The sequence below is a fragment of the Callospermophilus lateralis genome, chromosome 3, assembly GCF_048772815.1.
Source record: "Callospermophilus lateralis isolate mCalLat2 chromosome 3, mCalLat2.hap1, whole genome shotgun sequence".
In the NCBI taxonomy this organism is placed as follows: domain Eukaryota; kingdom Metazoa; phylum Chordata; class Mammalia; order Rodentia; family Sciuridae; genus Callospermophilus; species Callospermophilus lateralis.
This window is the reverse complement of record NC_135307.1, coordinates 12039852-12052749: the sequence shown is the minus strand read 5'-3', so window position 1 is coordinate 12052749 and position 12898 is coordinate 12039852. Positions and strand designations below refer to the sequence as shown.

The 12898-nt window shown below is 56.9% G+C and overlaps 1 protein-coding gene and 1 pseudogene across 1 annotated transcript; one reads left to right on the top strand and one right to left on the bottom strand.

The window, feature by feature from the left end:
• Positions 1-3931: 3931 nt before the first annotated feature.
• On the bottom strand, positions 3932-5195 carry LOC143393615 (alpha-1-antitrypsin-like protein GS55-LT pseudogene; annotated as a pseudogene).
• Positions 5196-8639: 3444 nt separating this feature from the next.
• On the top strand, positions 8640-12583 carry LOC143393614 (alpha-1-antitrypsin-like protein GS55-LT). Its single transcript, XM_076847992.2, has 4 exons — positions 8640-9270; positions 9948-10218; positions 11437-11584; positions 12392-12583. Exons 1-4 carry the CDS (start codon positions 8640-8642, stop codon positions 12581-12583), a joined length of 1242 nt encoding a protein of 413 aa, XP_076704107.2.
• Positions 12584-12898: the final 315 nt, after the last annotated feature.

Genomic DNA, 12898 nt, shown 5'->3' with positions numbered 1-12898 from the left:
GCCTCCAGGGGTCAGGGCCCTGCATATACATAGCCAAGGTCCTATCAGCTGCCCAATGCTCTGTCCTGGCCATCAATATTGACCCAGACCTTTTGTGGACACGATGAGGCTTTCTCTCTGGAAGATGAGCCTTTGGGGCAGGAAGAGATTTAAACAGAACCGAGTTCTAATCCAGATTGCCAAGAGCAGCTGTGCCACCCACACGGCACAGTGGAACCTCTCTGAACCTCATCTTTCAAAAAGGACGGGGACAATTAAATGAAATAAAGGTCAATACCAAACTAACATCCAGATAGGACCTGGGAGGGCAGCTCCTGGGGGCAGAGGTGGTGGGCTTTGTGAACTCACAGCCTTCACAATGGCGCGGGGCTGGCGCATGGGACACAAAGCCATGAACCTAGTGAGAAAGAGCAAGGAGAGGGCTGAAAGGGCAGCCAGGTCACCGAGGAGTTAGGTACACACCTCTCCTGGGATCTCCAGCAGGAGATGAAGGGAAGAGGCCACTGGGGCCGGAGGGTGGGTCAGTGAGTGCAGGGGACAGGACCTTGGACCTCCTCGGAGTCTGAGGAGCCAGCTTGATGGGCTGAGCTCCAAGGGCCCCCTTTCTCCATGAGGGGGTTGGGGACATGCAGTGCAGGAGCCTTGATCTGGGCCTCTGGCTTGGGCTGGATTCCCAAAGCAGCAGGGTAAGGGGACAGGGCAGAGGCCCAGATGGAGAAGAGGGCAGGGCTGCCCAGGTCGCCTCCTCCACCCCCTGCAGGGCAGAGACCAGCAAGGACAGGAGGCTCAGAGCCAGTGCACGTGTGGAGGGGCCACAGGAGAAGTCACCAGGTCAGCTCCCGCCCCAGCGTTCACCCTGAGGCCCACTGTGTGCTGGGGCAGCAGAGCCAGGCCCTCCCCCTCCCCGAGTCTCCCAGCAGCAGGGCCAAGGCCCGGCACCTGGGCTCAGATGTGCCCTGCCTGTGGGTCCTGAGCTGTGCCCGCCTCGGCTCCTCCTGGGTGGACCCCGGATGCTGGAGCAGGCAGGAGGCCGCGAGCACCTCCCGATCAGCTCAGGGGGTGTTGGGGGAGGACTTACTGTGCAGGCCCGGGGAGCCACAGGGAGACTCACTGGCTGCCCTGCACCATGAGCTGTCCCTCATTCACACACACCCCTGGGGGACTTATAGTCCACCTTAGGAGTGTGGGGACACTGAGTTCCTGTGGGAGCAGGAGCCTTCTGTGCTGGACATCAGCCTGGGGCACCTCCTGAAGCTGCCCAGGTGTCTGCCTGCAAGGTGCCCCTGTCACCTGAGGCCCTGCGGTCCTCCCTGACTGGGCAGTGCAGTGGAACCAGCTGGTGCCAGGCCATCAGGAGGGGGAGGTGGGAGGACCTGGGGGTCCCCTCTGCTGAGACACACCTTAGAGGTGTGGGAAAGCAGCAGATATGTCCTGCTCAGAGCCATGCCCTGCTGGGCCAGTGGCACATACCTGTAATCCCAGGAGCCCAGGAGGCGGAGGCAGGAGGATTGCAAGTTCAAAGTCAGTCCAAGCAACTTAGAAAGACTCTATGCAACTTAGCAAGACCCAGTGTCTAAATAAAATATACAAAGGCTGGGGTAGGGGTGGGGTGTGGCTCAGGAGTTAAATGCCTCTGGGCTCAATCTCTAGTACAAAAAAAAAAAAAAAACCAACCAACCAACCAACCAAACAAACAAATTAGTGTTGTCCTGACCCTGATCTGTGTAGACATTCACCTATTTACTCACCTGAAGTTACAGGGCTCTTTTCTTTCTTATTTTTTAGTACCAGGGTTTGAACCCAGGATGTTCTATCACTGAACCACAACCTGAGTCCTTTTAATTTTTTATTTTGAGACAGGGTCTCACTAAGATGCTGAGGCTGGCCTTGGCCTTGTGGTGCTCCTGCCCCAGCTTCCTGTGTCCTAGGCTCTAAAGCCATAGGAGGAGATGACAGCCCAGGGCCAGGTGGCACAGAGGCCCCTGGGTTCAACTGGGGAAGGGTCAACTTTACAGTCCCACGAATCCTCAGGAGTTCCTGAGCCTCGTCCTTAATCTGTACATCTGTTCCCAGTGTCCACCTAAAGGCCGAATGGACGCTCTTAGGAAACACACCTTCTCCCCTCCCACACCTGCACCCTCCCTTCCCTCTCCTCCTTCTACCACAGCTCCTCTTCCCCCGCTGCAGAACCCTCCTCCATCCCTCTCCCCCTGCTCTCCCTCCTCCTCTCCTGCAGTCATGACTCCTCCACCCACCCCTTCTACTGATACAAGCCTTCCCCTCCCCCTCAATGGATCCCTCCCCCCACTCAATCCTCTCTTCTCCTATCAGTGCCCACAACCGGTCCCACCAGGTCCTCTTTCCAGCTAACCCAAAGCTCAATCAAGCTGAGGAGGGCCCTCAGACCCCTATCCAAGATCTGGTGAAAATGGCCTTTAAAGTCTGTAATGCCTGGGAGGAATCGGCTGAATCTGTGGTGCAGGACAGGTGGACCAGGAGCCATTGCAGACAAAGGTAACACTGCAACCCAGGCCTTGGCTGCGGCCCTGAGGCCCATAGCTCCAGCGAGAGCTTCACGGGGGAAGCCAGCAACCCCCTCCACCAGGGGCTTGCTTCAAATGTGGATGAGAAGGTCACTGGGCTCACCAATGCCCAAACCCATGCCCCCTCCAGGCTGCGCCCCACCTGTAAGCAGACAGGACTTTAGAGGAGGACTGCCCCATGGCTGGCCCTTCCTTGGTGTCTCCACATGGGGCATGACCAGCCAGAAGTTTCCTTCTCCTGAACTATTGGGGTTCGCAGAAGATTGAAGAAGCCCAGACTCGAGGACCCCCTTAACCCTTGCCGAGCCTAGGATAATGCTCCAGGTAGTGGGTAAGTCCATAACCTTCCTTGTGGACATGGGGATGACCTATTCTATCTGGCCTGCCCACTCTGGGCCTCTGTCTCCTTCCCAGGTCTCGGTTATGGGTATTGATGGCAAACCTCCTTCCCAAATGGAACTGCCTGTGCCCTGGAGGGACATCCTTTCACACACTCTTTTCTGGTCAACCTGTCTGGTTCCAGTCTTAGGCAGAGATTTCTCCAATTACTAGGCAGAGCCCAGGTCTCTGAGATGCAGACTGTTTGGTGAGGGGTTTGTGTAGAGTGTTGAGAGCCACAACCAAGTCAAGATGGCACCTGGCATTTTGCCAGAAGGAGTGGTTGATTAGTAACGCCAGCAAGCCATTAAAATGATGATAATTAAGTTAAACTGTGTGTAATTATTAAGATAATGACTGATTGCTGTAACTGGATGATGCTAAATTGAAACAAGCTGTGCCTTCATTTGTGTATATAAACCTCTGCTGTCTGGCAATAAGGCGGCGCCTGCTACCTGGGGTGCCCGCTGCTTTTGAGTTCTCACAGAGTTCCCTTTGAGTTCAGGCAGTAAAGTAGTTTCTGTTTGAACCTACAAGTGCCTCGTGTTCTCCCGATTATTTGTGCCCAGCCAGACTGCGGCAGTAGAGACTGCTGAGTGGGTGGATAATCAGGGTGGAAGTATTTTGAAAATGCCAACTCTGTGCACCAAGCAGCCTACAAGCAGGAGTGGCTTCAATTGTCCCATGTTCTCCACGGTGCAGGAGGCACACACCATAAGTATTTCAAAATGAATGTATGGGCACCTGGACCAGTGTCCCTTTACCATCCCTGCCTGTCCTGGGTAGGGGTACAGTTTCTGTCATTGTCTGAGGTTTGGTGACTCAGAGCTGGATAAGACTTAGGTTATATCCGGTCACCTTCACCTGGCCTCCTGCGTGTGTCCTCTCCTGTGGGATCATGGGTTCTATAAGGACAAATCAGTCCAAGGCGAAGGCCTGTAAGAACAGTCGAAGAGGAAGACAGAGTCCAAGTGGGGCGCCTGGGGGACTGGCTACTGTGCCCAAGGTGGCTACTGTGTGGGGTTCACCACCTTCCCCACAAAGAGGGGGCTCTTGGTGGAGTGCTCATAGATGAACACGAGGAAGGGCTTGTCGAATTTCACCTGAGGGGCAAGAGTCAGGGCCATGGGTCCCTTAACAGTGTCCCCTTCATCCTCTGTGCCTCTCTCATCGATGGTCAGCACAGCCTTGTGCAGGGCCTGGAGGGGAGAGAAGCAGAGGGGCTCTGAGGTCCTGCTGCCCCACCCCAGGCTGCAGCAAGGCCCCACGTGGGAGCCTCCTACCAACAGGACCTCACCAGGGCCTTCCTGCTGGACCAGCCTGTCCTGTCCTAGGCCTCCCTGTGGGTCACTCAGGTACCCCCTGACCCCATCTCAGCCTCTGTCTGACTCAGCCTGCTTGCCTCCCCCTCGTTTCCTGACCTTCATCCCTTCTGCCCTGGGATATGACCTCAGGGCACAAGAGGAGTACCATTAGCCTCCATGTCAGCTCCACATGTATCCCCTCCCCCTGTAGGGCTAGGAGGTCCTCAGCACAGGGACTCTGGTGGTGACGTTCCCAGTACCCAGACCCCTATAGGAAGCCACCCACATGGACCTACAGTTGCCCTTGGTCCCCTCCTGTTTTCCCCAGGAAGTGGCCCACTGGACTCAGGAATGATTCAGATTTGCTGGTTCATAAATAACTCTAAATGTCACAGATGGAAGATTCCAGAACATTCTATGAAGATACTGATCCTAAGCCTCTCAGTGTTAATGTGGGTAACAGAAGCCCAAGGATTCCATGGCCTGGGGAAAGGAAAATGCAAGGGTCAGTGGGCCACTCAGGGAGGTCCTTGGAAGGAACACAGGAGGCCACCTCCCTGGCTCTGTCCTCGTCCCCCATCAGAGCTAGTGAAGCTCTGCATCCTCAGGACGAGCACACCTGGCCCTAGCTGTGTCCCTAGGCCTCTCCCTCAGCCTCAGGCCTGAGCAGGCCCCCACAACTCTGGCCTGCAGACCCCTGGACCATGGCCATCCTCACCTGGGAGACCCTCAGGGGAGCGTCCTCCGTGATCCCAGACAGGTCAGCCTTATCTCTGAAGACCTTGGTGATGCCCAGACTTGTCAGGACGGCCTTCAGATCGATGGTTTCAGAGATGCTCAGTTTGGGGAAGTGTACCGTGGCTTTGCTGATATGAAGATAGGAAATGAGGGTGGTCACAGAGTCTCTGGGGTTCTGCTGGGCCCCATGGTGCCCTGAAAGTGTTTTTTGTCCTGATTCATTATCTTGCATCCTGCCCTGTCCCCACCCATATCCATCGAAGTCCTTTGACTTTTACCTTTAAAGTAAGAAGTCCTTTTACCTTTAGCTTCCTGGACCCTTGGCATGGAGAATGTTTCCGTCAGTGGGAAACAGAAAAGGGTCTGGCCCTGGCCTGCTCCCCTGTCTCTGGATACTCGGGAGCAAACCAGCTCAGAAATAACCCCCTGAGCTGCACACATTCCTGAGTGACCTGATGAGCAGGTGTCTGAGGAGCCTGGTCACCAAGGATGGGGAGAAATGACTCGGTCTTTATTCTGTGAGTGGGCACAGAGCGGTCATCAGACCTGGAGGGCAGGTTCACCTCCTTGAGGGGTTAACTCCCCATAGGAGCCCACACAGGTGGGGGTACTCAGGTGGCAGGTGACCAGAGACCTGTGCACAGACCTGGGCCAACAGGCAGATTCAGCATCAAACGTGGTCTCAGGAGGGGCCTGGGCCTGTGGGCGCACAGACACTTCAGGCCCTCTTGTGGACACTGGCCATGGTCCTAGGTCTGTTCCGAGCAGAGAGAGGCCTGGGGTCCCAGAGCAGGAAGCGCTGACTGAGAGCCACCTGGTCTAAGGTGGCTTCCCCCTGCCCCTGGCCCCAGCTTCCTGGGCTTCTCCTCTGTGGGCTCCTCTCTGGGCACACAAAGGGGGCAGGAACCCTGCTCATGCCCAAGTACAGGAGGCTGATGTGACAGCATGGGGCCCTCCCAAGGCAGGCAGAGGGCCGTCCTAGTGACCCCGCCACAGGGGCTGGCGCCTCATAGCTCTTCCCCACTCACCAGTCCCTCTCAGCAGGGGAGGCCGGGCAGGCAGTGTCCTTTCTTCATGTGGGAACCCGGGGCTCAGAGGGAGACAGAGGTCAGGGAGCTAGGGCCTGCTGGGGAGGCAGCCTGGGTCAGTTCTGAGGGAGGGCCTGGCCTGGGCCTGCAAGCAGGCTTGATGCTGTGGCCATGTAGGAAACAGGACAAGTCACCCTCCTGATCCTTGCTGCCCTCCCTAGCAACATGGGAATCTCCATCTTCACCCTGTGCAGAGCACCCCGTTCCCAGGTCATGGCTGGCCTTCCCTGTCCAGCCCCAGCCTCAGAAGACCATTAGGTGTGGCCTCTCATGGTGCTTATGTGGCCTGGTGAGACAGGACAGAGTGTGTTGTGGTGTGTCTACGTGTTCCTGTGTGTGTGTCTCCACACGTGTGTGTCTAGGTGAGTTTTACAAGTGTGAACCAAAATCAAGGAAGGCCCTAAGGCTCTCAAGCCTTATTTGACTGATAACTGGAAATTCCACAAGATATTTTCCAAAGCACATCTCACTTCATGGGTCAACAGGGACAGGGTCCTGGGCACTGGAGCTCTTCCCTGGTCTGCGACCACGGCTGCTGACTCTGCCATGACCTTAGACGACCTTCGCTGGGTCACACAGCCCCTGGGTCCTCCTGAAGCTCCCTGGACCTCAAGGCTCCTGTGGCCTCCAGGGAAGGCGGTTCCCCTTTCCAAGGCCCCGTCCACTGCAGGACACTCATTGTTTCCTAAGAATGTCCATTCGGCCTTTAGGTGGACACTAGGACCAGATGTAGAGATTAAGGACAAGGGCTCAGGAACTCCTGAGGATTTGTGGGAATCTATAGTTGATCCTTCCCCAGTCAAACCCACGGGCCCCCGTTCCACCTGGCCCTGGGCTTCACCTCCCTCCTATGCTTCAGGAGCCTGAGAGACATGTTTCATGGCGCTGTGGCCAAGAGGTGGTCACTCTGCAGAGGCTGTGCACCCCCTAGGCAGCACCGATGGCAGCGTGGGTGGCAGCTGGGGATCTGGCCGATGGACTTAGTCCCTGTCTGTTTACTTCTCTGATAACCAGGGTGACCTTGGCTAATGCCCACTACAGCCTCCCCCATCACCCCTCTGTGTCCACTGCTTAAATACGGACAAGGACAGGGCTCTGCCTCCTCAGCCCCCTTCACCACACCAGTCCTGGGACAGTAAATGGTGAGTATGTCTTTCGCTGGGGACAGTTTCTGGAAGCCTCTTGGTCCCGGGCAGGTACAGGCAGGACGCAGGCAGCTTGGACGGGGCAGGCTGCAGCTGGGCCTCCTGTCATCTTAGCCACAGTAGCCACAGAGGTCCCCTCCATCTCGCCCAGCCATCCCAGAACTTGGCAGTACCTCTGGTGGGTCACCAGCCCTCCTGAGCAGTGGCAGAGGGCATCTAGCTCACAGCCCTGGGGAGCTGATGTGTGGACACAGCAGTTGCAGGGACATTGGCTCTGGTGGCCTGGCCTTTCCCGCCACTGTCTCTTGGCAGCCTCTGAAGCCCCTTTGCCTGGGTGAGGACCTTCCTCCCCTTCTGCCGATGAAAACAGAAGGCCACAGAGGGCACCCAGGAGCCGGCTGGCACCTTCCATCCCCTCCAGATGCGCCCAGCCACAGAACCCAGACAACTCCCCCACGGGCCGTGGTTCTGAGCCCACCTTGTGCACTCAGGGGAATGGGAGCCCTGGGAAGGCCACTTTCATGGGGTTAGAGCTGACCTTCCCCAGTGAGCCTGGATCCCAAGCGCAGGACTGTCTCAGCCCCTGGTCCCAGAGGGGGAAAACCAAGGCTTGTTCCACCTTTGCCTCAGCTTCTCTGTGCAGCCTTGGCCAGGCCCTGACCCTCTCTGGGCCTCAGAACCTCACTCTAAAGGGAACAATCCCAGTAGGTGATGTGACACAGGAGGTGGATGGAGGTGCTCACCTGGGCCGGAAACCTTCCCCCACCTCCCCCATGCAGCCTCTCACCTCCTGACAGACACCCCTGTAGTATATAGTCCAACGTTTGTGCACAGAGGACATCATTCATTTGGGTCTCTCCCAACGCCCCTTCATTCAAATTGAGAGTCTAGTCCTAGGTCCGTGGGTGCTCAGATCCTTGCTCAAGGTCAAGGGTACAGCAGTGGTCCTGTCCAGACATGAAGCCAAAGCTTATGGCCCTGAGGCCACTCACCATATGTCCCTACCCTGCTGAGACCCACCTATCTCCTGACCTCAGGCTCTGAAAGATGGTGTGGGCTCAGCCAAGCCCAGCCAGGCAGCAGAGGGACAGCCAGGGAGAGGCGGGCTGGGAAGATGACCAGGGTCAAAGAGTGCCAGTGTCTGCTAGTGCCTGAGCTGGTCCCCTACTCCACTTGCTGGCCAACCCTGGACGTGCACCTGAACCCCTCTAGGCTTTGGAGGAGAGCAGTTGTCCCCACAGGACTGTGAAGGAAGCAGAGAATTCACACCCTGTAGGGCTCAGGGCCGCTCTGCGTCTCCCTGGGGGTTTGCAGTGGTGCAGGAGGAGGAGGGGCTTGGCACAGGCTGGGCCGTCTTGGAGCTCACTACACCCTGGTGGCTCTGCCAAAGAGAGTCATTTTGGGCCGAACTCAGGCCTCTGACCTCCTCTGCCTTGCAGGACGATGCCGTCCTCTATCTCGTGGGGCCTCCTGCTGCTGGCTGGCCTCAGCTGCCTGGCCACTGGCTGCCTGATTGAGGATTCTGAGGAGACAGATGAATCCAAGCCCCACCAGGAACACCCAGCCTCCCACAGGATCGCCCCGAACCTGGCCGAGTTTGCCTTCAGCCTCTACCGTGTGCTGGCCCATCATTCCAACACCACCAACATCTTCTTCTCCCCTGTGAGCATCGCCACAGCCTTGGCCTCGCTCTCGCTGGGCACCAAGGCTGACACTCACACCCAGATCCTGGAGGGCCTGGGCTTCAACCTCACGGAGATCTCAGAGGCTGACATCCACCAGGGCTTCCAGAATCTTCTCCAAACCCTTGACAAGTCCAACAGCCAGCTCCAGCTGACCACCGGCAGCGGCCTCTTCATTGACCACAATCGGAAGCTGCTGGACAAGTTCTTGGAGGATGTCAAGAACCTGTACCACTCAGAGGCCTTCTCCACCAACTTCACAAACACCGAAGAGGCCAAGAGGCAGATCAACACTTATGTGGAGAAAGGGACCCAAGGAAAAATTGTGGATTTGGTGAAAGATCTGAACAGAGACTCAGTTCTCGCCCTGGTGAACTACATTTTCTTTAAAGGTAAGATGAGTCAATCAGCCTGAGTGGGTTCCCATGGAAACCCCAAAGCTGTTTTCCATCCACCAGTTCTGGAACTTTCCATGACAGCACTGTCTGCACTGTGGCAGGGCCTCTCAGAGTGGCTCCCCAACCTTCCAGGCCTAGGCCCTGAAATGTCCATCAGTTCAGTTAGGGAAGAGTTGATAAAACCGTCAAAATCATGGACTTTTCTGCAGGACGCATCAGAGTCCTGACTGTCCTCCTGCTCACTGGGGACCCCAGCAGGGAGGGGCACGTGTAATGTTTCCTAACTAGAGAGCCACTGGTGCACACTGTGGCAGGTGGTGGGAGGGAGTGGCCTTTCATGGAAAGTCCTTGGAACAACTCTTGTTGTGGAGTGTGGCCGCTGGGGTGTGCAAGGCCTGGGTCCACATCCTGCCTCCCCTCTCAATGGCCTTGACATAGGACTAGCCATCTCACCTCTTTGGGATGTGACTGTCCTATCTTTCATGGACAATGCTGTCAGGATCTAGAAATCCCCGCTGATCCTCTAGACTTGAACGCCCCTCACCCCATCACCCAGGATGGAGCAGAAGCGGGTGAGGAGCTTCCCCCCAGGCAGGCTGAGGGCACCTCTGCTCTCCTCTCACACCCAAGCCTCCATCCTACCTGCTGCCGTCCACCTTCCCTCTGTCCAGGCACATGGGAGAAACCCTTCAAGGTAGATCACACCAAGGAACAAGACTTCCACGTGGACGAGGCCACCACCGTGAGGGTGCCCATGATGAACCGCCTGGGCATGTCTGACCTGCACTACTGCCCCACACTGGACAGCATGCTGCTAAAGATGGACTACCTGGGCAACGCCACCGCCATCTTCATCATGCCCAAGGTGGGGAGAATGGAGTATGTGGAGGACACCATCACGAAGGAATTCCTCGACAAGTTCCTGAAAAAAAAGTACACCGGGTGAGTCCAGGCAGGGACCTGCTGGACGGCCCAGGCACAGACCTCAAGCTCCTTCAGGATCAATGCATCAGAAGACAGAACGGGCAGCAGGGGGGACCATCCCTGGGGTCACAGCTACAGGGAATGACCCTGTGCTACAGGAAATGCCAGGGCTCAGGTCAGGTAGCAGCTGAGAAGGGACAGTGGTCAAAGAGCAGGACACAGATCCAGCTGGAGGGGGGACTTCCCTCCCAAGAATGTACATGGTCCTCTCCCAATATCCAGGGCCTCGCTGGGGCACTGACACTAGCACATGTTGTGGCAGAATCAAGGACAAAGACCTGGGCCTGCAGGTTAGGGCAGTAAGAGGGAGGATTTGGTGTAGGACCGGCCGAGGTGCACAGGGGAAGCACCTGCATGGAGAGGCCCAGAACAGGAACAGGCAGCGCTGGGAGCTCAGGGCACGTTCCCACAGGCTCTGATTCTCTGTCGCATCTCAGGCTGGTTCACTTGTCCCAGAATTCACACAGCTGGGTATGTGACACAGAGCAGGTGCACTGTCCTGAGCCCTGCCATGGCCACTGGTGACGGAGGCACATTACAGACAGATGTGACGCACATGTGCAGGTTAAGCTGCACTTGAATGGTCACCATTGCTGGTCCACCCAGCCCTCCTGAGGTCCCCGCACTCAGGCTGGGAATAGAGTGCAATGCATCCTGGGACTGGTCCCTGAGGCTTGGTGCCAGTGTGCAGCCTCAGCACAGTACCCTGGGGACACCAGATGAGCCTGCAGCCTTGGGTTTTAGCGGTGACAAACTCTCCCTAACTGAGCCTGTGTCCCCCAGTCCTGCTGCACTGACCCATGATGCCCTTGGCCACAGGCCCTGTGGAGGCTCTGGCTGGGCAGGCTGGTGTGACCACAGGCTGCAGGATGGGACCTGCTTCTGGGAGGACACCCTGGAACTGCCTGGAAGGCTCCTGGGGGAGGGGGTGTGCAGGGGCCACAGGACAAGATGTTCCCACTGACGGGAACATTCTCCATGCCAAGGGTCCAGGAAGCTAAAGGTAAAAAGACTTCTTACTTTGAAGGTAAAAGTCAAAGGACTTTGATGGATGTGGGTGGGGACAGGGCAGGACGCAAGATAATGAATCAGGACAAAAACACTTTCAGAGCACCATGGGGCCCAGCAGAACCCCAGAGACTCTGTGACCACCCTCATTTCCTATCTTCATATCAGCAAAGCCACGGTACACTTCCCCAAACTGAGCATCTCTGAAACCATGGATCTGAAGCGCGTCCTGACAAGTCTGGGCATCACCAAGGTCTTCAGCCATGAGGCTGACCTGTCTGGGATCACGGAGGACGCTCCCCTGAGGGTCTCCCAGGTGAGGATGGCCATGGTCCAGGGGTCTGCAGGCCAGAGTTGTGGGGGCCTCCTCAGATCTGAGGCTGATGGAGGGGCCTAGGGACACAGCAAGGGCCAGACGACTCCTACTGAGAATTCAGAGCTTCACCAGCTCTGATGGGGGACGAGGACAGAGCCAGGGAGGTGGCCTCCTGTGTTCCTTCCAAGGACCTCCCTGAGTGGCCCACTGACCCTTATATTTTCCTTTCCCTGAGCCATTGAGTCCTTGGGCTTCTGTTTACCCACATTAACACTGAGAGGCTTAGGATCAGTATCTTCATAGAATGTTCTGGAATCTTCCATCTGTGACATTTAGAGTTATTTGTGAACCAGCAAATCTGAATCATTCCTGAGTCCAGTGGGCCACTTCCTGGGGAAAACAGGAGGGGACCAAGGGCAACTGCAGGTCCATGTGGGTGGCTTCCTATAGGGGTCTGGGCACTGGGGACGTCACTACCAGAGTCTCTCCTAGCCCTACAGGGGGAGGGGATACATGTGCAGGTGACATGGAGGCTGATGGTCTTCCTCTTGTGCCCTGAGGTCACATCCCAGGGCAGAACAGATGGAGGTCAGGAAAGGAGGGGGAGGGGAGCAGGCTGAGTCAGGCAGAGGCCGAGATGGGTGGGGATACCTGAGTGACCCACAGGGAGGCCTAGGACAGGACAGGCTGGTCCAGCAGGAAGGCCCTGGTGAGGTCCTGTTGGTAGGAGGCTCCCACGTGGGGCCTTGCTGCAGCCTGGGGTGGGGCAGCAGGACCTCAGAGCCCCTCTGCTTCTCTCCCCTCCAGGCCCTGCACAAGGCTGTGCTGACCATCGATGAGAGAGGCACAGAGGATGAAGGGGACACTGTTAAGGGACCCATGGCCCTGACTCTTGCCCCTCAGGTGAAATTCAACAGGCCCTTCCTCGTGTTCATCTATGAGCACTCCACCAAGAGCCTCCTCTTTGTGGGGAAGGTGGTGAACCCCACACAACATTAGCCACCTTGGGCACCAGATTCTGGTCCCTGCCCTGCTGGGCCCCTCCCAGATGACATTAAACAATGGTTGGCTTGGCCAACCCTGACCCTGTGGTCTCTGTGTCTCCCTGTGTGTCCTGAAGTTCTGTGAGGACTCCTGGTCACAGCAGCTCTTGGTGACACTGCGCAATGTGTGTGAGGTTCCTGTGCTGTGCAGGCAGGTGCTGGTCAAGGATGACTGGCTGAGGCCAAGTCCTGTGGGCCTGGGCATGTCCATCCTGAGAACTGCTGTCCTATTTGGGAATTGCCATGTCCCCTGTGCCCTCTACCTGCAGCC